This window comes from Prionailurus bengalensis, chromosome B3 (assembly GCF_016509475.1).
Source record: "Prionailurus bengalensis isolate Pbe53 chromosome B3, Fcat_Pben_1.1_paternal_pri, whole genome shotgun sequence".
In the NCBI taxonomy this organism is placed as follows: Eukaryota; Metazoa; Chordata; class Mammalia; order Carnivora; family Felidae; genus Prionailurus; species Prionailurus bengalensis.
Window position 1 is genome coordinate 71,692,732 of NC_057355.1, and position 27,489 is coordinate 71,720,220.

The 27,489-nt window shown below is 40.8% G+C and overlaps 1 protein-coding gene and 1 long non-coding RNA gene across 2 annotated transcripts; both read right to left on the reverse strand.

Moving 5' to 3' along the window:
* Window positions 1-4,996: 4,996 nt before the first annotated feature.
* TTC5 (tetratricopeptide repeat domain 5) lies at window positions 4,997-26,033 on the reverse strand. Its single transcript, XM_043554171.1, has 10 exons — window positions 25,950-26,033; window positions 21,985-22,117; window positions 20,365-20,576; window positions 19,830-19,980; window positions 17,983-18,074; window positions 14,636-14,692; window positions 13,559-13,705; window positions 12,489-12,703; window positions 9,116-9,260; window positions 4,997-6,385 (listed from the first exon to the last, which is right to left on the reverse strand). Exons 1-10 carry the CDS (start codon window positions 25,998-26,000, stop codon window positions 6,266-6,268), a joined length of 1,323 nt encoding a protein of 440 aa, XP_043410106.1. The 5' UTR covers window positions 26,001-26,033; the 3' UTR covers window positions 4,997-6,265.
* Window positions 15,604-15,999, reverse strand: LOC122467665. The gene is made up of 2 exons (XR_006293039.1): window positions 15,949-15,999; window positions 15,604-15,707 (listed from the first exon to the last, which is right to left on the reverse strand). It is a non-coding gene; the product is annotated as an uncharacterized LOC122467665 (long non-coding RNA).
* Window positions 26,034-27,489: the final 1,456 nt, after the last annotated feature.

Genomic DNA, 27,489 nt, shown 5'->3' on the forward strand with positions numbered 1-27,489 from the left:
GGGAGACACAGAATCTGAAGCAGGCTCCAGGCTCTGACCTGTCCACACAGAGCCCCACACAGGGCTCAAACTCACAAACAGCAAAATCACGATTTGAGCCGAAGTTGGACACTCAACTGACTGAGTCATGCAGGCACCCCCTATGTTAACTAAAATTTAAATAAACACTTGAAACAACAACAAAAGCCAGATGCTGATAACTTTATAAGCAAGTTTTACCAAGAAAAAGATAAACTGATATAAAAAAAACTTCAAATAATAATGTAGAAGAAACACTCTTTACTCATTGTATGAGGCTAGCATAACTCATATCAAAACCAGATTAGAATAGATTAATAAACTGTTTATTATGTGATTTTTACATACACCTGCTCTTAGATTCCACACTTGTATTGAGTGTTTATCATGAAAAGGTGTTATATTTTATTCAATGCTTCTTCTGTATTTATTGAGGTGGCAAATAATTATTCTCCTTTCATCTCCTTTAATCCTTTAATCCACCAACTTTAATCAATTTTTTTTCTTTTTTTTTTTAATTTTTTTTTTATTTTTTTATTTTTATGAAATTTATTGACAAATTGGTTTCCATACAACACCGAGTGCTCATCCCAAAAGGTGCCCTCCTCAATACCCATCACCCACCCTCTCCTCCCTCCCACCCCCCATCAACCCTCAGTTTGTTCTCAGTTTTTAACAGTCTCTTATGCTTTGGCTCTCTCCCATTCTAACCTCTTTTTTTTTTTTTCCTTCCCCTCCCCCATGGGTTCCTGTTCAGTTTCTCAGGGTCCACATAAGAGTGAAACCATATGGTATCTGTCTTTCTCTGTATGGCTTATTTCACTTAGCATCACACTCTCCAGTTCCATCCACGTTGCTACAAAAGGCCATATTTCATTTTTTCTCATTGCCACGTAATATTCCATTGTGTATATAAACCACAATTTCTTTATCCATTCATCAGTTGATGGACATTTAGGCTCTTTCCATAATTTGGCTATTGTTGAGAGTGCTGCTATGAACATTGGGGTACAAGTGGCCCTATGCATCAGTGCTCCTGTATCCCTTAGATAAATTCCTAGCAGTGCTATTGCTGGGTCATAGGGTAGGTCTATTTTTAATTTTCTGAGGAACCTCCACACTGCTTTCCAGAGCGGCTGCACCCATTTGCATTCCCACCAACAGTGCAAGAGTGTTCCCGTTTCTCCACATCCTCTCCAGCATCTATAGTCTCCTGATTTGTTCATTTTGGCCACTCTGACTGGCGCGAGGTGATACCTGAGTGTGGTTTTGATTTGTATTTCCCTGATAAGGAGCGACGCTGAACATCTTTTCATGTGCCTCTTGGCCATCCGGATGTCTTCTTTAGAGAAGTGTCTATTCATGTTTTCTGCCCATTTCTTCACTGGGTTATTTGTTTTTCGGGTGTGGAGTTTGGTGAGCTCTTTATACATTTTGGATACTAGCCCTTTGTCCGATATGTCATTTGCGAATATCTTTTCCCATTCCGTTGGTTGCCTTTTAGTTTTGTTGGTTGTTTCCTTTGCTGTGCAGAAGCTTTTTATCTTCATAAGGTCCCAGTAATTCACTTTTGCTTTTAATTCCCTTGCCTTTGGGGATGTGTCGAGGAAGAGATTGCTACGGCTGAGGTCAGAGAGGTCTTTTCCTGCTTTCTCCTCTAAGGTTTTGATGGTTTCCTGTCTCACATTTAGGTCCTTTATCCATTTTGAGTTTATTTTTGTGAATGGTGTGAGAAAGTGGTCTAGTTTCAACCTTCTGCATGTTGCTGTCCAGTTCTCCCAGCACCATTTGTTAAAGAGGCTGTCTTTTTTCCATTGGATGTTCTTTCCTGCTTTGTCAAAGATGAGTTGGCCATACGTTTGTGGGTCTAGTTCTGGGGTTTCTATTCTCTTCCATTGGTCTATGTGTCTGTTTTTGTGCCAACTTTAATCAACTTTAATGAACTTTAATCAACCAGCTGTGCCACGCGGTGCCCCAAAATATTCCCTTCGAGTATCAGAATAAGACAAAGATGCTTGCAATCATCACTTGTAGTCAGCATTCTAGAGGTCCTAACTAGTGCAGAAAAGGCAAAAGGATTGGAAAGGAAGAGATAAAACAGTTAATATTTGTACACAGAAAACCCAACAGAAGCATGAGAGATTATTAGGACGAGACTCTAAAAAGGTCACAGCTACAAAAAATATATAGAACAGCCAATTGTATTTCTTCTATTCCCAGACACAGCAGAAGTAATTTTTAAAATTACACTATTTACAATAACATTGGAAACTATGAAGTGCCTAGGAATAAATTTAATAAAAGATATATATAAGACTTTTCTGGAAAAAGTATATAATTATATTGAAAGACACTGAAGAAGTCTTAAATAAATCAAGAAAATTATGGATAAGAAGATTCAAAGTATATAAAGATGTCTAGTCTTCCTAAATCGATCTATAAATGGAATGCAATCCCAATCAAAATCCTAGAGGAGTTTTTTGTGAAAATTTACAAGCTAATGCTAAAATGTAAATGGGCTGCTTACTCAGAACAACATTAAGGAGCTTCTCTGATCAGATACTGACTTCTTATAAAGCTATAAGATGATGTAATATGGGCATAGAAATAAACAAGTAGATCAGAAAATATCAGAATAGAGACCTCAGAAACGAATAAAACAAAAAAATATATATAATACACATATTACATATATATGTAATATCATGAATATATATATATATACATACACACACACATACACATACATACTTGGTTTAAGACAGATAGGGCTTTAAAGATCAGTGGTTAAAAGATAGATTCCTTAATAAAAGACGCTGGGCCAATTAATTATTCATTAAGAAAAAAAGTATATACCTACACCACAACATAAAGAAATGTCATGATGAAAGAAAAAGATGAAAGCATAAAACAACAGAGGGGAAATATCTTTATGACTCTAGGACAGGAAAGGACTTCTTAAAACACAAACAGCACTGACCATAAAAGACTGCTAAATTCAGTAACACTAAAATTAAGATCTGTTCAACAGAAGATCCAGTATGGAAAGCAACCATTAGATGATGTTTGCAGCACATAAAATGACAAAAGATTTGTATGAAGATAAGTCCTACAAATAAATTTGAAACCCAGTAAAGAAGTGGTCAAAGACACAATAGTCCTTTCACTGTGAGAAATATTAGTAGCTCATAAATACACGAAAATATGTTCAAACCCATTTGTAGTGAGAGAAACGCAAGTTAAGGCCACGAGGGATATCCTTCAAACCTCCCAAATCTGTGGTCCCTAAAAAATAAGACAAATACCAAATATAGAAGAGAGTAAGGAGCATTAGGAAGATTCATCCACTGACTGTAGAGACATAAATTGGAACGGCCACTTTGGAAATGTTTGGTATTTCTCAAAAAAGTTGAGCATGTGTATATTCTGAGACCCAGCAATTCTGCCCTCATGCTAATACTCTGAACAGTGCTTCTCACACATTAGTGTGCATCAGAATCCCAGAGATGGTTTGTTAAACACGGATTACTGGACTCTTCCCTGAGTTTCTAATACATGGAATGGGGCTTAAGACTTTGCATTAAAAGAAGTTCCAGGTGGTCTTGATGCTGTTGGTCTTGGGGACCACTCTTCTGAGAATCATTGCTATAAAAGAAACTCTTGGGGTGCCTGGGTGGCTGTCAGTTAAACCTCCGTCTGACTTTGGCTCAAGTCATGATCTCACAGTTCGTGAGTTGGAGCCCCATGTCAAGCTCTGTGCCGACAGCTCAGAGACTTCCCTCCCTGCCCCTCCCCCACTCGCACTCTGTCTCTCGTTCAAAATAAAATAAAAACATTAAAAAAATTTTTTTGGGGGCGCCTGGGTGGCGCAGTCGGTTAAGCGTCCGACTTCAGCCAGGTCACGATCTCGCGGTCCGTGAGTTCGAGCCCCGCGTCGGGCTCTTGGGCTGATGGCTCGGAGCCTGGAGCCTGTTTCTGATTCTGTGTCTCCCTCTCTCTCTGCCCCTCCCCCGTTCATGCTCTGTCTCTCTCTGTCCCAAAAATAAATAAACGTTGAAAAAAAAAAAATTTTTTTTAAAGAAACTCTTACACTTACTTATCAGGACACATGCAGGATATTAATAAAGTACTTCCTTGATACAAACAAACCCAAACATCCTTTAACAGAATAACTACATTATGGTGTAATCAGTGAGATTATATCACTGTGAAAACAAATGAGATCATAGAGAGAACACAAGGGCTTCTAAGATACAAATTAATGTTCTAGTTTTGAAGCCAGTGGACATTTTCAGATATTCTAATCACTCTTTAAACTGTACATACATGTTTTGCATATTCACTTGTCCATGTATTTCATCATAGAATCTTTTCTGCTTCACTCTACCACCTACTGGCCATTTTTCTACTGCCTGGCCCTACACAAAGTATGTCAAATCAGGACTTGAGTAAAAGGAAAATAGTTACCTGGTCTCATCTGTCTACTGACTCTAATGCACACACATTGCACCAGCCCCACTTTCTCCCCAGTTGCCCTCAACCACTTCTCAAGATATTTTACACCTTTCAAGTTCCTGATTGCTCTTCCATGACTATAGGTCTCAAAATCAACACCCAGAACTGAACACAAAGCTCCACATGTGGTCTGACAGACACTGTATCAAGACCTCTTCTCCCTGGCTGCTACAGATTCATTGGTACAGCCAAAACAGTGTTTTTGCAACCGTATCGTATTGATTACTCATACTAACTTTATCTACTAAAATTCTCAGCAATTTTGGAGCAGCTGGGTGGTTCAGTCCACTAGGTGTTCGGCTCTTGATTTTGACCGAGGTCATAATCTCACAGTTCATGGGTTTGAGACCCATGTTGGGTTTCATGCTGACAGCACAAAACCTGCTTGGGATTCTCCCTCCGTCTCTCTCTCTCTCTGCCCCTCCCCAACTCCCCCTCAGCCCACCCCCACCACTACTCGTACACGCACAGACATGCGCTCTCTCAAAACAAAAATATACTTTAAAAAAATTCTCGATAATTTTTCATACATAATGCTAAAGATACACCTGGAAAGTTGGCCTCTTCAGACCAAAAGAATGGACTTCAAACTTTTATCTTAGATTCAGCCCTTATAACATTCTTAGATGGATAGATGCTGATTTTATTACCCATTCTCTGAGGATTCCTCTATGCTTTAGATTCTTCATAGAATGAATGAGCCACCAATGATATTCAAGTCACTGATAAAGTTCAAAAGGACCAGACAAGTACAAAGACCTGAGCCAGATCACCAGAAGTCTTCCAAATTTATCTGTATCCATTAATGTACTCTCTGGTTACAGCCATCAGTTGGCTATTAATCCTCCTTCACATTTTCCCATTTTTCCTCAAGGGTATTAAGAGAAACTATTACAAAATGTATCACTAGAATCTAAAGAAACTGAGTATCTGGCACTCTCTGGTCTTTCAGCCTAATAACACTATTCGAATAATATTGCTGCCATCTTGCACCACGAGGGCCACCCCCAAGGATGACAGAATGGGAAAATGGTTGGAAGCTCCTTCCCAGTGACTTTTCGTGGAGTTGCCATTCCTGCCTTGGGATACCTGTTGCCAGAAATCTTTTAACTGGAAGAGAAATAAACTATTTAGTGTAAAGAAAAAAAAGGTGGGGGGGGGGATTACAATAATGGATTGAAGTGATCCTAAAACCAAAATCTAAGCTTGAAGAGAATGAAGCCAAACTATACAGTATTTTTTCTCCAAACAAATTTAATTCTGTTCCAGCCCCAAAGAAGGGGAAGGACCTAATGTTTAAAAATAAAATAAAAGTTGCAAAAAAAACAAGCCATTAAAAACTCAAGCCCCCTCCCTTAGCAATAAATACTGCAATGATATATACACATGAGGCTCAGGAAGGAGGCAAGAACGAAAACCGTGGGGACTCTGTCCCACGGCAAGATGCCAACACTTCTACCAATTCCATGCTCTTTGCCTAAAACACAGAAGAGCGATGAAAGAGGCAGGAGAGATTACACCAGGGAAGTGTGTGGCCACAGAGAACCTGAACATGTGAACAGGAGAGAAAGACGAGACACAAAGTGTCCTACAGGACAGGGGAAGGGAAAGTCATCATCTACAACATCCCCCCTTCCTGGCTGAGTCACTGGGTGGAGCTGGCCCAGCTGCTGACGGTCTTGAGCTTATCCTCTCGCCTCCGCTCCTTCTTCAGCATGCAAGTCAAGGACGGTCATTCGCACTGTGGCCGTGATGCCACTGTGGCAGCGGCCTGACTGCTGGAGCCCTGGGGCTTCCCGTTCACCACCAGCAGGAGGGGTGTCTCCACACGAATACTGCAAAAGGAATAGTCCTAGAAAAGACAGACAGACAGAGGTTCATTACAGATCCTAAGGTAGAAGCACAGGGAAACACATCTGTGACTTTCTCCCTCTTCCTATCCCCTCAGTGTATATGCTCCTTCCCTTCGTCTCACGTCAAATAAATAAAGCTGAGTTTATTTTTATATATCCCCTAACAAAGGGGATATAATTTTCCCCAAGTTTTCAATCTTCAGAAGGACAGTCTGGGGTAGGTAAGATGCCAGTAGTTTCACCACAAGAATGGGGCAAATCTCTGAAAAATGACAGGTGCCGCTGCTGCCTAACTAGAGGGTGCCACCAGCCTTCACAGAATCTGCCCGTCCCAGTGTCTTCTGACAATGAAAACCAGACGCACACAGCCACCAGCGAGAAGCCTGAGAAACTCTTAGTGCCAGTGTTTGTAAGGCCCTAAATTAACTTGCCAAAGATAAATTCAAGTTAATTCTCCCTTCTTCCTCCCTATCAGGGGGAAGAAACAGAATGTGTTGTTTAGACATTCCAATAATAACAGAAAAGACAGCCCACTTTACCAGTTCAAATGTACTTTAGACCATAAAACATGTTGTTGAAACATCTTCATCCAAAAACTATTGTCCCACTCGGAGTTGTGAAGGAGGCGCTTTTAAGTCAAAGTGAAGATGTGAATTAAACAGTTCTCATAAGTCAATTTTTTAAATATCCTAACAGGAATATGGGCAATGACAAAAAAATGCCAATTTATAAAAGGAATATAAACAGCCAATAAACTTGATAAAATATCCAACCTCACCAATAATCAAGAAACCAAAGCAAAACAATACCGATGCTGTATTTCTTCGTGTAAAATAAGCATTTAATTTTTCAAAGGTTTCTACCCAGACTTGAAAAGAAAACTACAAAGAAGCAATTACATCTGCTGTTGGTATTAACTAGTCCCACATTCCAAAAAATAACTTGACAATATGAATCAAAAGTCTTAGAATTCTGCATATCTTCTGGAACCAGAATTCTACCTTAGAAATTCACTTAAGTAAATAATCATGGATATAGGCAGATAGAAAATTTTTTTACTACAGTGCCTTTATAATTGGGAAAAACTAAAAATAATCTAGATCTGAGAGAAGTAAATTTTTTCTGTAGAGGGCCAAATAATAATTAATTTAGGCTTTGTGGGTCATATGGTCTCTGTCACAGAAGAAGTATTCAACCCCGACCCCATAGTGCAAAAAGCAAACACAGACAAGAGTAAACAAATAAGTGTGGCTCTGTTCCCAAACAAATTAACTTTTTGGACACTGAAATTTGAATTCCCTATAATTTTCATGTATCACCAGTTATTCTTCTTCTTTCAATTTTTTCATTTAAAAATATAGAAACTGGGGAGCCTGGGTGCGTCAGTTAGTTAAGCATCTGACTTTGGCTCAGGTCATGATCTTGCAGTTCGTGAGTTCAAGACCCACATCAGGCTCTGTGCTGACAGCTCAGAACCTGGAGCCTGCTTCAGATTCTGTCTCCCTCTCTCTCTGCCCCTCCCCTGCTTTTGCTCTGTCTCCACTCTCTCAAAAATAAATAAACATTAAAAAAAACAGATAAATAAAAATATAGAAACTATTCTTATATCACAGGCTATACAAAACAGTCAGGGAGCCAGATTTGATCAATAGGCCAGTTTTCCAACCCCTGATCTAAATGGTGAAAAAGTGGTGAAACTGCTACTCTTAGAAGATTTCTGTGTTTATTACATGAGCCAGTATAGGCAATAAACCTCTTAACCCAGCACCCAGCAGTCAGTTAAGGTGTTAAGGAAATGTTAACTGTCATCATCATCTTCATCACCACCTTTGTGTGTCAATTCAAAACAATGCTGTTAGAATATGTTAAACTGCAGGAAATGTTCACAAACACTGCATATAATATTCCACTCATTAAAAATATACATATGAATGTACATATATACGCATACATATATGTATATACTATAAATAATATATATAAATAAATATATAATTATAAATATGTTTATAAATGTATATATGTATATATACATATTTATGAAAAAAGACTGTAGGTATATGTAAGAAACTAATATCTGAGTGATAATATTTCAGTCCATTTTTAAAAAAATTTTTTATAGAAATAATTGACATCTAACATGTATAAGTTTAAGGTGTAAACATGTTTATTTAATACATTTATATATTGGAATATGATGACCACCATGGTGTTAGGTAACACCCCATCATGTCATACAGTTACCACTGCTTTTTTGTTGTGGGAGCAATTAAGATTTGTTCTCTTAGCAACTTTGAAGTATATAATACGATACTGTTGTCTGTAATCACTGTGCTGTGCATTAGCTCTCCAGGATTTATTTACCTACTAGTTCCAAGTCTGCACCCTTAAACAACATCACCCCAATTTGCCCACCACAACCCCAGCCACTGGTAACCACTATTCTATTGTTTTCATGAGTTCAGCTTTTTTAGATTCCATATATAAGTGTTATCATACAGTATTTTTCTCTGTCCAGTCCATTTTTTAAATTCTTATTTACCAGTAGGTTCCCTTTTTAGTAAAAAAAGTATATACATCATATATGAAAATATGTGTGTATATCACACACACACACACACACACACATATATATATATATGCATTACCTTACATATTTATTAAAAGAGATAAACTTGGTCCCACTTTCAGAGCCTATAAGCTGGGAAAAAATCCTGGCCATCACTCACTTTTCCTTTGTGCTGAATTCGGTGAAGCCGAAGATTGGGCTCAGGAATGGCTACGGAGTCCCCAATGAGCACTCCCCAACTCTGTACCATATTATACACCATCACTGCACAGCAAGGTCCATCTGAATCTACCAGGCCAAATGTACTGCCAGGTTAAGACGGGTTAAGGGAAGGGTGGGGAGGAAAGCAGGCAGGAAAGAAAAGCAAAAACAGTGGTTTTAGAATACCAGCAAAATTAACAAATGCTTTCTCAGTTAGTTACTTAGAAAACTTAAGACAGGTACCATCATCTACCATCTGAGTCCTCATTTGTCTTACATATGTAATATCTTTAAAGCATATGCACAGGACTCATCAGTCTGTCACTTGATCAAGAACTTGAGACATCTGCACACTGAGACCATTCAACAAATAATAATGAACCAGCTCAAAATGTTGCAGCTGTGACATTATTCCTGGTCTATCAATTTAACCATCACAACCTTCCAACTCTCTAACCACCATCACTGTCAATTTAATTCAGTCCCACAAACTTTCCCTGAATGCCTCTTATGCGTCAAGCTTTGTGCTTAGCAATAAGACACTGATCCAGCTATGAGTGAGTTTACAGTCAAGCAGGAGTCAGACAGTTAAACCATCACTTACAGGACAAATGTGACAGGTGCCAGAATAGTTTTTCCCTTGCGATGAGTTCAGTGAGGCCAAAGATTGGACAGTGGGAACCCAGCGGAGAAATGTTCAAAACTAGAAGGCAGGGAAGATTTCCTTGAGGAGGAGACCCTCAAACTGAATTGTAAAGGATGAAAAATTATCTGGGTTAAAAAAGGAAAACTACTCCTCAGTAGAAATAAAGAACCTCTGAGGGAATGAGAACAGGGACTGACTGGGAGGGAACATGAGAAAACTTTCCGAGGTGCTGGTAATTACTGTTCTCTATCTTGACAGGTGTTTGGGTTACACAGCTGTACGTGTTAGTCAAAACTCAGCAAATGTACACTAAGATCTGTATACTTCATTCTATGTAAATTTTTACGTAAAAAGAAGAAAACTGTAAAAAAAAAAAAAAAAAAAAACCAAACTCTAGTTAATGACTATACGCTGGAGTATTCAGAGGCAAGTATATAGATCTCTACAATTTACTCTGAAATGTACCAAAATAAGATGGATCAATGGATAAATAAGCAGATAGATAGACATGTGATACACCAAGTATAGTAACATAGAAGAATACAGGTGGTTGGGTACACAGATACTCACTGTAAAATTCTTTCAATTTTGCTGTGTTTGAAAATTTTTATAATAAATGTTGGGGGGAAAATGTTATCTATATCAAGAAGCAGTAAAAGGATTACCCAGACAGACACAGGAACAGTGTGTAAAGGCACAGAGGCATAAAAATAGCTGTTCTGAAACCCACAAAATAATCCCATGATGGTAACAAAAGGCACAAGTGGGAAAGTGACAGACAAGGAGTAAATTATGAAGGGTTTTTGCATGCTAAGCCAATCTAAGGAGTTCAAACTTCATCCTAAAAGTACCACAGCAGCAGTAAGGGATTTTAGATAAGAAATGGCGATGGTCGGTTTTGCATCGGGGAAATATTTCTCTGCACTGTGGAACACTGGAGGAAAACAAGGAGTCAGAATATGTGTCTGGAGAAGCAATAAGGAGCTATATTAAGTCAGTAGAGATAGAAAGGTAGGGACCAAAAAACCCAAAACAAATGTATGGACGTGGTGAGCACCACAATGCAGGAGAATGGAGAATTCTAGAACAACTTCTAGAAGTCTTAAGAGACTGAGCAGAAGTGGTACCACCGATTGGCAAGGAATGCAGGGAGGAGAAACAGTTTAGAGAGAAAGAGGAAGTGAGTAATTTTGAACCTACTGAGTTAGAGATTTCTGATTGGAGCCCAGAGGCAGTTGGATATAGGAATCCAAAACTTGGAAATGAGGCCTGGGCTGGAGATCCACCTGTGAGCATGGTGAAGGCAGCCAAAGCCTTGGGCTTATATGACATCACCAAAAGAGATGATCTATAATGAGATGGTGAAGAACTGGTACACATGACATCACTTGACACACCTGAATTCATAGCCAACCTGCAATCAAGCCCAACATTCTCTTGGTGGATCCAATCAAAGCCTCAGAATCCTTCTACACAGTAACTTGGGCAGCTGCTGCCAAGTGATAAAAGTTAGCACCTATTTGTCATCCTGGTAAAGAGAGAAAAGAGAGTCCTCCTGGAACTTAACATTTAGAAGTTAAGAAAAAGAGAAACCAAGGAGTGACAAAATATTTGTTCTCAAGGCCCCCTAAAATCCACCTTTGTCTGAATTTCCTTCTCATTCCTCTTAGCTCTAGGGTCTGCTCTAGTTAACAAAACTTTTCTCAACCATCTTCTTGCTCTTCAACCCATATGTCTCTAGAAAACACCATGGAGAAAGCTCGGGCATATTATGGGAAGTGTTTCGGTTTGGATGAAGCAGAAGGGATATGAAAAGGAATAAACAGTGAGAGATAAGACAGTGTTGTGGAAACACATAGTGGAAGCCAATGGACCAGACACTGGTGAGGCTAGAAAAAACAAATCCAGTAGAAAACAGAAAAAGGAAACCAGTCAACAAGGGATTAGGAAGTGAGTGAAGAACCAAGGACTGATGGCACAGACTAAACCCTAATTTTTCAAGGCTTAAAAATCTTCTAAGTAAGGGGTGCCTGGCTGGCTCAGTCAGTAGAGCACGCAACTCATGATCTTAGGGTTGTGAGTTCGAGCCCTGTGCTGTAGTGCAAAGAGAACTTAAAAAATTTAAACCTTTAAGAACATTTTTTTTCTAGGTGAATGTTCTTAACTCATATCCTCTACTAGACTGTAAGCACCTTCACTTGGATCCTTTACATTTCACTCCCTACCACACATATACCAGATGCTCAATAAATATTTGTTAAATAATATCTGAGACAATATCCCCATCAGGCCTTAAAGTCTAACTCAAAGCTAACCTTTCGGAACTGCCTAGTCATACCTAAGTCCAAACAGGACTGAAAATTTTTCCTCCTTTAACTTCTATGATCATGAAAACACAAAGAAGCAGGAGAATTTCAAGGTTTCCTTCTGTCTTCTAAAAAACACAGCAGTTCAACTTCAGCTATGGATGCAGGAATCCACAGAGCACCAAGCTCAGAGAAAAAAATGGGTGATGACAGAATCTACAGAGAGACTGTTAGGTATCACCTCAACACTCATGAGACAGTCACAGAGGGAAGCAGAACTCACTAATCTGTGACCACAAACAATGTCCTCAAATGTCAAAGAAAGGCCAAGTGAGACCAATTCAAAAGAATGAAAAAGAGGAAAGGGAAAACAAACTCACAAGGGGACTTTCTCCTCTGTGGTGAGGCTGAATACCACCTTTCCTAGGACCACAGCACCACTGTTCACACCGGGTTGTAGTGCACTCAGGGGCTTGAGCTCCAGGGTCAACTTCTGCCCGGAGGCTGACTGGTAGCGCCCATCACCACAAGGGCCTAGATGAGCCGGGCGCAAGCTTCCCAGCATGCTCTGCAACTTTTTGGTCTTCACCTTTCCCTGCAAAAGAAAAAAAAAAAAAAAAAATCGAAAAGAATGAAATCTTGCCATTTGCAACAACATAGATGGAACTAGAGTATATTACGCTAAGCAGAATTAGTCCATCAGAGAAAGACCATATGATTTCACTGATATATGGATTTTAAGAAACAAAACAGATGAACATAGGGGAAGGGAACCAAGAATAAGAAAAACAGAGAGGGAGACAAACCATAAGAGACTCTTAAATACAGAGAACAAACTGAAGGTTGATGGCGGGGAGGTGGGTGATGGGCTAAGTAGGTGATGGGCATCAAGGAGGGCACTTGTTAGGATGAGCACTGGTTGTTATATGTAAGTGATGAAGCACTAAATCCTATTCCTAAAATCATTATTACACTATATGTTAACTAACTTGGGCTTAAATTAAAAAAAAAAAAAGGATGGGGCACCTGGGTGGCTCAGTCAGTTAAGCATCCACTTCGGCTCAGGTCAGGGTCCCATAGGTTTGTGGGTTCAAGCCCCAAGTCAGCTGCGCTGACAGCTCAAAGCCTGGAACCTGCTTCGGATTCTGTGTCTCCCTCTCTCTCTCCACCTCTCCCCTGTTCACACTCTGTCTCTGTCTCTCTCCCTCAAAAATAAATACTTAAAAAAATATTTTTTAGAAACTTAAAAAAAATTTTTTTTAATATACAAAAAAGGAAAAATAGATAAGAAGCTGGAAGCTAGTCTGCTCTCTTTGCAAACCTATTCCTACTCCCACTTACCCACTTCTACAGGTAGGGTCATCACTACTGAAGCCTAGTCTTTTCTTATTTTATTTGATCCACAGGGTCAGGAGGATAAAAGTACGATTTGGCCTTTTGACAACTTTACCTTGCTCTCAAGGAGACTGGTTAATCTATTCAGGAATTCCAGAAGTTGTTGCTCTCGTTGCCGGGGCTCTGGCCATGCAGGGTCCAGTGCTGCAGCCCGAGAGAAGCCCTCCAGGGCCTCCCCATAATTCTCTTCGTATTTATGTAACTGCACAAGAAGTAACCAAAAACCTCCCAATTATATGTATATTTAACACAAACTACACCGAGGGAGTAATGGCACAATGCACTAGCAATCTACGGAAATAAACTGTTTCTGGGGCACCTGGGTGGCTCAGTTGATTAAGCATCCAAATTTGGCTCAGGTCATGATCTCACAGTTCATGGGTTTGAGCCCCACATCGGGCTCTCTGCTGTCAGTGCAGAGCCTGCTTTGGATCCTCGGTCTCCCTCTCTCACTCGCTGCCCCTCCCTGGCTCTCACTCAAGAAAAGAAGAGAAGAGAAGAGAAGAGAAGAGAAGAGAAGAGAAGAGAAGAGAAGAGAAGAGAAAAGAAGAGAAGAGAAAAGAAAAGAAAAGAAAAGAGAGAAGAGAAGAGAAAAGAAAAGAAAAGAAAGAAAAAAGAAAGAAAGAAAGAAAGAAAGAAAGAAAGAAAGAAAAAAGAAGAAAGAAAGAAAGAAAGAAAGAAACTGTTTCCCTTCTGCCAGCTGTTCTCCTGCTCTACAATGAACAATCTGAATAAACAGCAATGCTTTCCGTCCTTTATCCTGGCTAAGGTGATCACGAACCCCAAAGATGGCATCCCTTCAAAGAAGCAAACTTCCAAATTCTAAAACAGCTAAGCTGCAGATAGTGGGTCATTCTATTTGTATACTTATAATGAACATTTCAGAAAAGGCTTCTAAACTGTCCTCCCATCCTCTATGTACCCCTCCCACCGCCTCAGTCCCTTCTCCTTTCCCACCAGACACTCCATCAGACAGTGAAGTCAAACTGAGCCAGCTCTTCCTGGAAACAATTTGGCTCTCTTCTCAAAGTTCGTACTTAACCTTATCCCCGTGAATATCCAGTTATCCTCACAGGCTAAGACCCAGATGTCACTGTTTTGACTCAGGTGATCACTACCCCACTCATCTTACCGTTGCCCTGTTCAGATGAAGATCAGGATTGCTGCAAGCCATCCTGTCAACTTTCTCCTACAGTGAGAGAGAAAGACAATCAGTGGATCCTATCTCACTCTTAAGGATGGTCAACATGCCCTAGACCTCTTCCTTGTCAAAATGTTACCTACACCCACCTTTTTATAGAGTAACTGCTTGAGTGGTATATTACTCAGTCCCTGACACCTCAATGATGTAGGTTTTTATGTGTACATGAAATGATGTACACTACATCATTTGTGTACATTACAATGATGTAATGGTTTTTATGTGTACATGAAATATTAAAATATGATTATAATTTATCCATGCAATAGTATACAGATAAAATAAATGTGTAAAAGCATTCTGATAAAAAAAATTTTTAATAGTGAGATAATGGTATAAATGAAGAAAGCCCAGAAAAGAAATTTCACTTATTTAAAGCATTTCCTCTACCCACAAGCCCAGCTCCAAATACTGGCAGAATCACGTTTCTACATTCAAGCCCCCTTAAAGCATCCATTGAAAGTCAAATTCTGGGGGCGCCTGGGTAGCTCAGTTGGTTGGGCATCCAACTTCAGCTCAGGTCTTAATCTCACAATTCATGGGTTTGAGCCCCTGCACTGGGCTATCTGCTGTCACCACAGAGCTGGTTTTGGATCTTCTGACCCCTCTCTTTGCCCCTCCCCTGCTCACACACTCACTCACTCTCTCTTTCAAAAATAAACATTTTTTTAAAAACTATTAAGAAAAAAAAGAAAGTCAAATTCTGATTCTCTAATTTAAATAGATGGCCAGAATTATGGAAAGAGCCCAAATGTCCAAATGATTAAGAAGATGTGGTGTATATATACATAATGGGATACTACTCAGTGATCAAAAAGAATGAAATCTTGCCATTTGCAACAATGTGGATAGAACTAGAGTGTATTATGCTAAGTGAAATAAGTCAAAGAAAGATCTCATATGATTTCGCTCATATGTGGAATTTAAGAAACAAAACAGATGAACATAGGGGAAGGGAACCAAAAACAAGATAGAAATAGAGAGGGAGCAAACCATAAGAGACCTTTATTTTTTTTTTTTAATTTTTTTTTCAACGTTTATTTATTTTTGGGACAGAGAGAGACAGAGCATGAACGGGGGAGGGGCAGAGAGAGAGGGAGACACAGAATCGGAAACAGGCTCCAGGCTCTGAGCCATCAGCCCAGAGCCTGACGCGGGGCTCGAACTCACGGACCGCGAGATCGTGACCTGGCTGAAGTCGGACGCTTAACCGACTGCGCCACCCAGGCGCCCCGATAAGAGACCTTTAAATACAGAGAACAAACTTAGGGTTGTTGTAAGGAGGTGAGTATAGGGATGGGCTAAATGGGTGATGGGCATTAAGGAGGGCACCTGTTGGGATGAGCACTGGGTGTTATATGTAAGTGAAGAATCATTGGGCTCTATTCCTGAAACCAATACTACACTGTATGTTAACTAACTTGAATTTAAAGAAATTAAAAGAAAAAAAATGATAAAAAAAAAAAAGAATGAATGAAGAAATGAATACATACATACATACGTTGATGGCCAGAAACCACATGCAAGTGCAGACAGATGTGCTGTGAAGAAACTGCTATGTTCCTGGCTATATTCGTTGTATTTTTCTAATTATGTTCATTGCCTAGCACATTACAAAAGTACAAACACATGAATTAAAATTGTTTAAATGGTTGGGTGTGCCTGGGTGGCTCAGTTGGTTAAGCGTCTGACTTCAGCTCAGGTCATGATCTTGCAGTTCGTGAGCCCACATGGGCTCTGTGCTGACAGCTCGGAGCCTGGAGTCTGCTTCAGATTCTGTGTCTCCCTCTCTCTCTGCCCCTCTCCCACTCGTACTCTGTCTCTCTGTCTCTCTCAAAAATAAATACACATTAAAAAAAAATTTTTTTTTAATTGTTTAAATGGTTGCCTCAAATATGTCTATGGTTGGGTAACAACATTAAGTTAAAAGCAACAATTTAGCAGAAGCCAAATACAAAATTTTTTAAAACTACACTATTATTTTTTAAAATGTAAACACTCACCAAAGTAAGAAATCAGACTAAAATATAATTCCTCTGCCTTAAAGCTCCCTGACTGAAAAAAGGCCAGTCCCTAAACTACAAACATGAATATAAGGTAGGTACATTCTTTATTCTGCCACACAGAACAAAGTAATGGTAAATTAAAAAGCAAAGGTCTATGTCAAGAGAAGCAAGAAAGCAAAAAAAAGAAAAGTGTATAGGAGGCCTAAATCAAAAGTGCTCAGAAGGCCAATGTGAAGCATCTAATAATAAGTGGCCAGGCTCTCACACCTGAAGGAAACCCCCATGTAAGTGGCTACTGATATAAAAACAGCCTGAAAGCCTATGCAAAGCAGGAGCTCCAGTGGATTAATCCCAAGGAAATGACTGCAGAATGGGGTATATGCTGTTTTCTACTGTAGCCTGTGGGAAATCCAGGGCCACAGTATCTCATGGTTAATCTAGGGAGAGCACTTAATTTATACTTAAGTATTAGTGCTTTCATTTTTCTTTAAAAATGTACACAAATATTAATAAGCCTTATTTAAAAATTTTTTAATGTTTATTTTTGAGAGAGAAAGAGTGCGAGTGGAGGAGGTGCAGAGAGAGGGAGACACAGAATCTGAAGCAGGCTCCAGGCTCTGAGCTGTCATTAGAGCCCGACACAGGGCTCAAAACCACAAGTGGGGAGATAATGACCTGAGTCAAAGTTGGATGTTTAACCAACTGGGCCCCCCAGGCATTATTTTAATATAGCATTATTTTAATATAGACTTTTTCCCCCACTACAAAAGATGAACATGTTGGGATGGGCTCTGCGATTGGTTATACATGCCTACAGAAAACCTGGATAATTCAAAGAGCTGTCTAGCAGTGAGGCACCCTTGCAGGCTGTTGCTAATACTCAAGTTATAAGAAGATATAGGGGTGCCTGGGTGGCTCAGTCCGTTGAGTGTCTGACTCTTGATTTTGGCTCAGGTCATGATCTTCTGGTTCGTGAGTTTGATCCCCACATTGGGGGGCTCTGTGCTGATAGCATGGAGCTTTGCTTGGGATTCTCTCACTCTCCCTCTCTCTCTGCCCCTCCCCTGTTTGCTCTCTATCTCTCTCTCAAAATAAATAAAAACAAACTTAAAAAAAAATTAAGAAGAAATAAGTCACCCCTGCATACACAGCTTTGCAAAACCACACACACTGAACGCCACTAATGACCGCCCATGCTGCTTGCTAAAGAGCCACATGGAAACTGCTGTTCCTACCTCTATTCATCTGGCCGGGGTGACCATAAATACTTACTGCTTGGGCATAGGCACTGAGGGCTTGCTGGGAGATCTTAGGGTTCTGGCCAGTATTGAAGTAAAGAGAAAGATATGCATTCCCCAGAATATCTGAAAGAGAAACAAAGGGTTTCCGGCTCCTTGTGTAAGGGGCTTGGAAGTTACCACTCCATCCTGACAGACTGAAAAATCCTCAACTCTTCTTGGATCCAGAAGACAGGGAACAACACAGGGTAAACCACTGCCCCTAAAACTGGAGAGAGTCAGGCGAACACAGGGAGTGACCAGGGCAGACACTCACGAGCTGCAGGACCCGGTGCTGAGGTAGGCACACCTGAACTGTAACTGACAAAGTGCTGGAGGTTCAGCGTGGACAAGTCTGGGAGCAAGAAACTCCAGGGGTCCCTGTGGGGCAATAAACTTAGAGATTCCCCTGGCTTACACCAATGGGTTAACAAGGCATAAAGAATTACAAAGCCATAGGATGTTCACACCCAAGTTTCGGTAAACAAGATTAGATAAATAAGCATAGAGAGGGCGGGACGAAGGCCCCAATACAGAACACAGGCATATGAAATAACCAAGATTAGATATTCAGGGCAGAAGCGCCCCCCAATTTAGTACTACAGCAGAAAGCTGCTTTCACAGGAGGGAAGGATCAAGTTAGATAAACAGGTAACTAGAGCTATAGACTGCTGCCTGCCTGTGGGTGAAGCTGCCCAGAGCGGAGCTGATTAGCAAAAGAAAAAGGTGCCTTGTTAACCCTGAGGTTACTTGCTCTATCTGTCTCATCCCCTAGGCTACCTAAGATTAACAGAGGTGCTGCCTCCGGTCTGCTGTATACAACCTTCCATTCGGTGCCAGGATTTTGTTTTATATTAACCCAAACCCCTAACCCCGAATATCTTCAAGACCCCCTTTCCCTCACATCCATGAGTTAATGTTCACACACAGTCTCTTTGTGCACGTCCATCACCATGTTTGTAAGCCTTCTGATCCTAATAAAAACGGGGCAAAGACCCTTATACTGGGCTATTTTCTTTTCCCAGACATTAGCCATCTCTCACTTTTAATCCTGCATCCCATTTTCTCACCAGACAAGAAAGATTTTCAGACTTAAGAGTCTATGACAGGTCCAGGTCCTAAGGAGGCCCCCACAATACTGTGAGATTTACCTCCAGAAGCTTCAACCAGCCAGATTCCCCCAGCAAGTATCAGAGAAAAATCCCCTCACACTTCCAGCAAGGGGAAGGGGAGAAAGAACTGTTCTGAACTACGCCAGAGATCCCTGTTCTTAACAAGGTCTGCCCTCGGCAGAAACTATCCAACCAGAGCCTAACTGATCTGAGGAAGGAAAATATCCACCTGGCTCTATCCTTGTACCTAGGAGAGGCGAAACACCCACTTCCAGCCCACTCCAGCCATCCTGCCCCTCCTAAGCAGAGAAAAAACTGAGATACATAGTGATGAATCATCTCAGAGCCCAGGTTCAAGATATCTTATTCTGGTCACCCTCAAGGGTCTATTTGAAAGGTCCCACATCTGACAAAATCCAGTGATAACACTATATTTAGTATACCCCGAATTCCACTGAGATAAAGAGGCAAACATAGACCCAAAGGAGAAACTTGAACAGACTGCACAAAAATCCTGCCTTGCTTATGTGCAAATAAGCGTCCTCTCTTGGATGAAACGATCCAAGAGTTCCTAGAATAGTGGCTCATCAAAATACCTTTCCGGCTTCTTCAAAACAAAGACACTTAGAACCAGACTCAACAGCTGGGCTCCAGATGATTGTGGAGTGTAGCGATACTGAGAACCACTGCTCTAGAAAATTGGAGACCTTTTTCTTTTGAGAGCACTCACACCAGGAACGGCCATCATGGACATCCATCTGCACGGCCAACTTAGCCTGTCGGACACTGTCCATTACATGACGAGAATGTTCATCTCCAGTGTCAGTCCGCAGCTGGCGAAGCACCATGGACAGGTTTTGAAGGGAGACTTTGTTCTTGCACTGCAAATGGAGAAGACACATACTCACCCTTCCTGATTCTATTTCCCCTTTCTTATGCATCTTAATCTTCTAAATCTAATTTTTCATCTTAATTCTTACTGCCGTCTATATCTTAGACCCCTATCTACAAGGATTAACTTGATTGTTAATCTTTCTTCACCTCTCATCTATCCCTGAACCTGATCCCATCATCTTCTTCCTTTCTCAGTCCCCTGGCCCTATTTTCCTCATCCAGGTCTGCTCCGACTCTCCCTCCCCTCTGATTTCATTCTCCTAGTTCCAGTATAGTTCTATTCTGGTATTCATATCCTAGGGAAATTCATAGAACCAAAACAACCTCGTCTTTCCCATCTGTGTTTTCCAAGAGTATAATAGATGGCTCACATGGGTGAGGGCTCCAGAGAAGCAGGTGTGGGCAGATGCAATATCCCCTTTTTTCCAGTACACCTCACCCAGCTGGTTCCAGGCTTCCACCAGCTTGGGCTCCAGCTTCACAGCCTTGGACAGAAGTTCCTCAGCCTTAGGGCTATAGTCAGGAGTCACATTCAATGCCTTCCCAGTCAGCATCAGAACCTGGGCCTTGCCCTGGGCAGAACCTAGGTGGAAGGGGAAAAAGATAAAGGCAATTGGAAAAACTGAGGCAATCTTACAGATAAGACCAGGACACTTTCTCTCAAGAAATAACCTCAGGTCAGCCCTAGGAATGAAACAGTTGAAGAAAATCTGTATGAAAAAACCACTTATTGAAAGCCTACCATATGCAGAGTACTGTGTTAGGTAATGGGATAACAAAGAAAGCATTATCCCTACCCTGGAGGGGCTTATTGCCCCTCTGGTAGAGAGCCGATAGAGAGAACAAAGCATATTCGTGGAAAATTAAAACAATGAAAAGGGGCATATGGCATATCCCAATGAATGAGCTTTAAAAAGTGAAAAGGAGAAAATTATGTAAACCAAGACAGAGAGGCAGAAACCCCTGTGGCATGTTCAAGGAAGAATTGATAGTCCAACCCAAAAGAAACAGAAAGTTCCTCTGTAAGTAAGTAGGCAGAGGGAAGAGTAGAAGAAAACAAACAGAAATGGTCAGACAATAGAGACTTGAATACCATTTTAATTCATACCAAATTAAGGTGTTGAGACTTTAACCAGTCAGCAGCAGGAATCTTTGAATACACTTGAGAAAAGAGGCAAACAAAAGGATAAGACTAAATGCAGGAAGAAATATTTAGAAAGATAATGGCATGATCATTATATAAAAAATTTGGAAGTAAAAAAAAATTAGAAGCAGAAAGGTCAATTAAGAAGAACAGTCTCAGAAAAAAATATGTTCTTTTAGGGGCGCCTGGGTGGCTCAGTCGGTTGGACGTCCGACTTCGGCTCAGGTCATGATCTCGCGGTCTGTGAGTTCGAGCCCCGCATCAGGCCCTGTGCTGACAGCTCAGAGCCTGGAGCCTGTTTCGAATTCTGTGTCTCCCTCTCTCTCTGACCTTCCCCCATTCATGCTCTGTCTCTCTCTGTCTCAAAAATGAATAAATGTTAAAAAAAAAAATATATATGTTCTTTTATTTTATGGCATTCGCTATAATCAAACTTTGGAAAACATTGTCTAGAGGACCGGTAGGCTGCCATCCTACACAGTGGCCCTTAGAAGAAATATTCTGTTGGGGCGCCTGGGTGGCTCAGTCGGTTAGGCATCCGACTTTGGCTCAAGTCATGATCTCATAGTTCATGGGTTTGAGCCCCGCATTGGGCTCTGTGCTGACAGCTCAGAGCCTGGAGCCTGCTTCAGATTCTGTGTCTCCCCCTCTCTCTGCCCCTCACCTGCTTGCTCACTTGCTCTTTCTCTCAAAAAAAAAAAAATTTTTTTTAAAAGAAGAAATATTCTGTTGTACCATCCTGCAACAGCCACAAACAATATAGCAGAGTTTAGAAAGAGAGAGCAAAACTCTGCAGCACGTTAGTTAGCCTCCTGTAGGGGGCTCCATGCTCTTTTGCGACTCGTACCCACTACTTCCTCCATCTGCTGCAGGGTCTTCTCCATCTCTTCCCGCACATCCTGTTGCTTCCTTCCAGCATCCTCCACACCATGTGTCTCGAAATAGCACTCTCGAAACGAATAGAGCTGATCCACCAGTTCCTAAGAAGTGTAAAAAGGGTACCATTAAGAGGAGAGAACATCATACTCTGGTTTCTCTTCAGATCGTGTAAATCTTTCACCTTTTACTCAAGATTTCTGTGGAAAAGAGGAGCGAACGGCAGACAAGGAAATTTGAGACTGGCTGGCCATACCGGTTGGGGCCTAGAATTACTGATTCTCTATCTCACTAGGAATGACACAAGAGGCAGGCGGACAGGTCTACCAAAATGCACAGGTCATGAAGAAAAGTAGCCACTGTCCCAGGACCACTCTGGTGAAGTTCCGTGCCAGTCTGTGCACCATGATGACAGCTGTCTCTCTCCCAGCCCCAGCAGGGCTTCCAGTATGGCCAAGCACTTCATATACCATAGTCAAGAGGAGGGAAACACTTTGCAACTTGAGATAAAACAAAAAGTTAATAAGATAATCCAATATGGGACTGCCCTCCAGAATATATAAAACTTTGAAATTTCCCCTGAAAACTGGACTTCCTGACAAAAATAACCTGCTCTCTGATTTTTCCTATGCTGGTATCTGAAAAATATATGACCTTTGTGAATATGATAAACATGTGAGAGCCACTGTTTTCCACAACAAACAGACCAATTTGAGAACCTTGGTGTTTTTCCAGGATTTTGTTTCTTCAAATACTCCTATTTTTGTTTGTTTGTTTTGTTCTGTTTTGTTTTTGTCAAGTCACCTTCTGGCTCTCTTGTATTCTTCCCAAGTAAATGTTCCCTTTCCTATTTTAAATACCTCTGTCTCTGAGTCTTCCTGGGACACCAAAGCTTTTCCATTACCTGTTCTTTCCTGAAAATGAACAGCAGCAGAAATATATAACACAATTCACAACACATCTGTCACATCTTAACTACCTCCACAACTAAATCCATCTACCTATCTCCATCCCACTAGTAATATCCTGGACTAAATCAGCACCATTACTTGCCTGGACTATTGCAATAGTTTCTTACCTGGTCATCTTGTTTCTATTCTCTCCTATTCTCCTCATTATAGTTGGAATGACCTTACAAATATATACATCACCTCACAAACTCTCAGTTTTCCACTGTAGAATAAAACCGAACTCCTAACCACAGCTGAGAAGACTGTACGATCTGACCTCACACTACTCACCCTGCTACAAACTTCACTTCTCACTCTCCCCTCTACAATACTCAAGCCACATTGGCTTTCATGGAGTTCTTCAGGTTCAGCAAGCTCAGTCCCACGTTGGGAGCCTTATACATGTTGTTCCCCCTGCCTGGACATTCTTCCACCAGATCTCTGCATGACTCATTCTTCATCATCATTTAGATCTCAGTTCAATATCAACTTCTCAGAGAGGCTTTCCATGACTCCCCAAACTAAAGTAACCACTTCCACTTTTGCCCACTGTTAAATCACACTCTTATTTTTCTCCATTGTACTTATCAGTTGAAATTATGTGGCCTATACATTAGCGGTCTATGTCTGTCTCCACCACTAGAATGTAAGCTCCATGACGGGAGGGTCTTAATCTCCTGTCTCCCATGTTTAGAACTATACATAAGCACTACAACAGGATTTGGGACATGATAGGCCCTCATTAAAAATGTTGACTGAGGTGCGTCTGGGTGGCTCAGTTGGTTAAGTGTCTGATTTTGGCTCAGGTCATGATCTCATGGTTCATGAGTTCGAGCCCCATATTGGATCTCTGCTGTCAGCACAGAGCGTGCTTCGAATCCTCTGTCCCCTTCTGTCTGCCCCTCTGCCACTTGTGCTCTCTCTCATAAATAAACACTTTTAAAAAAAATGTTGACTTAATGGTTTAATGAATCATCCCTGTCTCTAACCAACAGGTTATGTGCTGTACTTAATTTAAAACCCCACCCAGAGCAAAGAGAATGGACAGTATCCTCGGTAGTAGCGATATTTTTCAAATTTTATTGTGTGCACTATTTTCAGGACACAGCCCACAGATTCTGGTTTTAGAAGTTTTCGCAGAACTCAAATCACCTATTAACAAACACTTTAGATGGCTGAAATGAAAATGGTCTATAAAACACACTTTGAAAAACATCCTTTTGTTACATTCCTTTTTCCCTTTTTAGGCAGAAATCAAAATGTACCACCATTCCCATAAATAGTAACATCACTATCTTTTTCCTCTCCTCTACTCCATTCCCCCCCATTCCATTCCTGCACCACTCCTGCCCACCTACCCCAAGGTACTCCCAGCATACATGCTTAATCCATCTACGACAAATGAGCCCAGGAAAAGACAGTTCTCAGCAAAACTTACAATAGAATTCCTTTTGTCCTGCAATCAGCACGGCTGCCAATTAGGAATTTTAATTAGAGAGGGTCTCATTGTCTCATTCTAGCTGTGAAAGCAAATATGCATGAAATTGTTTAGTTTTGTTGTTTTGTTTTGCTGCAGTAAACACTTTTTAAATGTTTATTTATTCATTTTGAGAGACAAAGAGCACACGCAAGCAGGGGAGGGGCAGAGAGAGGGAGACAGAGAGAATCCCAAGCAGTATCTGTGCTGTCAGCCCAGAGCTCAATGCAGGGCTCGATCTCACCAACTGTGAGATCATGACCTGAGCCAAAATCAAGAGTCAGTTGCTAAACCAACTAAACCACTCAGCTGCCCCACTGCAGTGAACATTTTTAATAACTTTTTGTCTCATGGAAAAATCAATATATGTAAGGTGCTAAAATTCAAGTATGTACATGTAAAAAATACAAAGTAAGAAATTCCTCATAATCACTCTGAACAACCTCAGGGATAACTACTGTTTAGTATACCTCTTCAGACTTTTTTCTAGACGTATCCAAATACATATATACAACGTCTCTAATATGGAGCCAGTATTGATAATCTCTGATTTCAGCAAGTCACGACAGGGAATGAAAATAAATTAATCCAAGTCAACTGGAAGTAAAATAAAGCTCACACTCTAAAAAATGTTATTTTAATAGGCTCAAGAAACAGATAAATGTCACCAATGTTTAAACTTTTTTGCATTACAAGCCTTTAGTCAGGGTATAAGCCTGTCACAGGTCTAATATTTAAATTTCAGGCTGTCTTAGAATACAAAGAACTGAGTTTCTGAGTTTTAAGGAAAATATTGGGTTATGGAAATAAGGTAAAGAGCAAGTAACCAGTTAGCTCATACCTACCAAGTACAAAAGACTAGCCCTCCTCACAACTGCAGTCAACTGTGAACTGGGTGGAGCATGGACCCTCTGCATCAGACCCCAAACTGGAATAGCAAGTGTGCAAAAGAATCAAAACCGTGCAGTCCTGAGAGGAGTAACCAGGATACAAGGGGTGCAAGCTATTACTGTGCTTGTTGCCAATTTCAAAGCAGGTAAGTAGTAAAGAAATGGCCAATTTCAAAGCAGAGAAGTGGTAAAGAAATGGCCTTTGTGGGAATGAAAACAATACATGATAATAGCCCCTGCAGATCTGCTACATACATGTGTATACTATCTGTTATGGGTGAATCGGAAAAACAAAACAAAACAAAACTCCGTAAGAACGTTGAAGAATACATTTAGAAGCGCAAGAATAAACTTAGGAGCAACAAATCCTCTTCCAAACAGGAGTGAAGTTGAGTGCATGCAGGTCAGCAGCAGAAGGTCCCAACACCCCGCTGCGCCCCTTCCGTAACAGGGGAGGCTCTCCGCCAGCGGGCGAACCCTCAGGAGTTGTTATAGTAACCTCACTAACACATGCAGCGTCCTGCATGCGCCAAGTAATTCGCTGGTAATATATACACTGGACTCCCCCCTTCTTCCCGAGTAACAAAAGCACATATAGATTTTAACCTATGACTCCCACCTGCAATTTCTGCAAGATCTGCTTGACTTCCTCGTCTTCATCAGCCATCATTTCCCAGCCAGTCTCGGCTTCTCCGCCCCCAACTTTGTAACCACAGAGACTCAGGCCCACCCCCATCGTGGAGCCAGAGCGACATCTAGGGCACTGGAGGCTTACCTGCACCTGAGTAGAGGAGCTGGTTGGTTTGGGTTTTACATGTATCCAAACATTACTTTTAATTAAAAAAAAATGGACAAATTATACATTTGACAAATCACAATGGTAATTTACGATTTCAGGGGAAAAAAACAAAAATTCTCCAGTTTTCTTATGAGAATCACTATAAAGTTATAATGTAAACACATTTCTCAATGTGAAAAGGCATAAAATTTCCTTTATAGATAACGTGTCACTTATCTATCATGTAATATCAAATGCACCTGTAATGCCTTAAAGTAAATATGATTCTTTTGAGCAAAAGGAGCCAAATCAAAGACATCATTAAGGAAAAACATGCATACGAGACTGAATTCTATGGAGGACAGAGGCCATTATTTTACTTATTTTTAATTTTTGTATGTTTATTTATCTTTGAGAGAGAGGTGGGGGAGGGGCAGAGAGACAGAATCTGAAGCAGGCTCCAGGCTCTGAGCTGTGAGCACAGGGCCCCATGCGGGGCTGGAACTCACAAACCCCAAGATCATGCCCTGAGCCACCCAGGTGCCCCTATTTTACATATTTTTAAACTCGATAGTTCTGACAGAGCTCTCAGAACATAGTTTTTCAGTTAATGGGCAGCAAACTGACTTACTGGTTAAATTAGCAACCATGCAGCTGCCTGACAACAATTGGATAATTTAGGAGTAACTGGCTTCTGGACATTAATTTTAATTACTTTGAAAAGCCATAATTTAGTACCAAATGTTTAAACACCCACTATAATTGCTAAGCTGTGAAGTCAGCTTTATAACAGATCAGCTATACAAAAGTCATCAATTTTCTTCAAAAAAAAAAAAAAAAAGCTAGTAGAAATCCCAAAGAATAAAGAAAAAATTACTAAAGGTCACATTTACTAATCTAGTACCATAAGTCCAGTCTTAGGCCATCCCAAGTGGCTGCAAGGAGGAATGGCAGAAGTGACGATGTTGGAAAAGGGTACTTCATTTATTTATTTATTTATTTGTTTATTTATTTATTAGCTTTTAGGGCATGATCTCTCCTCTCCTGAGTTTGAGCCCTGCACCTGGGTGGCTTAGTAGGTTAAGGGTACGACTTCAGCTTAGGGCATGATCTCACCTCTCCTGAGTTCGAGCCCTGCACAGGGACTCTGCTGACATACTGTGTCTCCCTCTCTCTCTGCCCCTCTCCCACTAACGCTCTCTCTGCCTCAAAAGTAAATAAACGTTAAAAAAAAAATTTTAACGTTTATTTACTTTTGAGGCAGAGAGAGACAGAGCGTGAGTGGGGGAGGGTCAGAGACAGAGGGAGACACAGAATCCAAACCGAGCTCCAGGCTCCGAGCTGTCAACACAGAACCCAACGCAGGGCTCAAACCCACAGA

What these genes read in the sequence shown, in the direction of transcription:
- TTC5 (XM_043554171.1), bottom strand. Translation starts at nt 26,000, where the DNA reads ATGATGGCTGATGAAGACGAGGAAGTCAAGCAGATCTTGCAGAAATTG. An exon ending in AGATCTTGCAGAAATTGCAG is followed by an intron (nt 22,118 to 25,949) that starts GTGGGAGTCATA and finishes TACACTTCTTAG; the next exon opens with GAACTGGTGGATCAGCTCTA. An exon ending in TCAGTGCCTATGCCCAAGCA is followed by an intron (nt 14,693 to 17,982) that starts GTAAGTATTTAT and finishes CTCTCACTGTAG; the next exon opens with GAGAAAGTTGACAGGATGGC.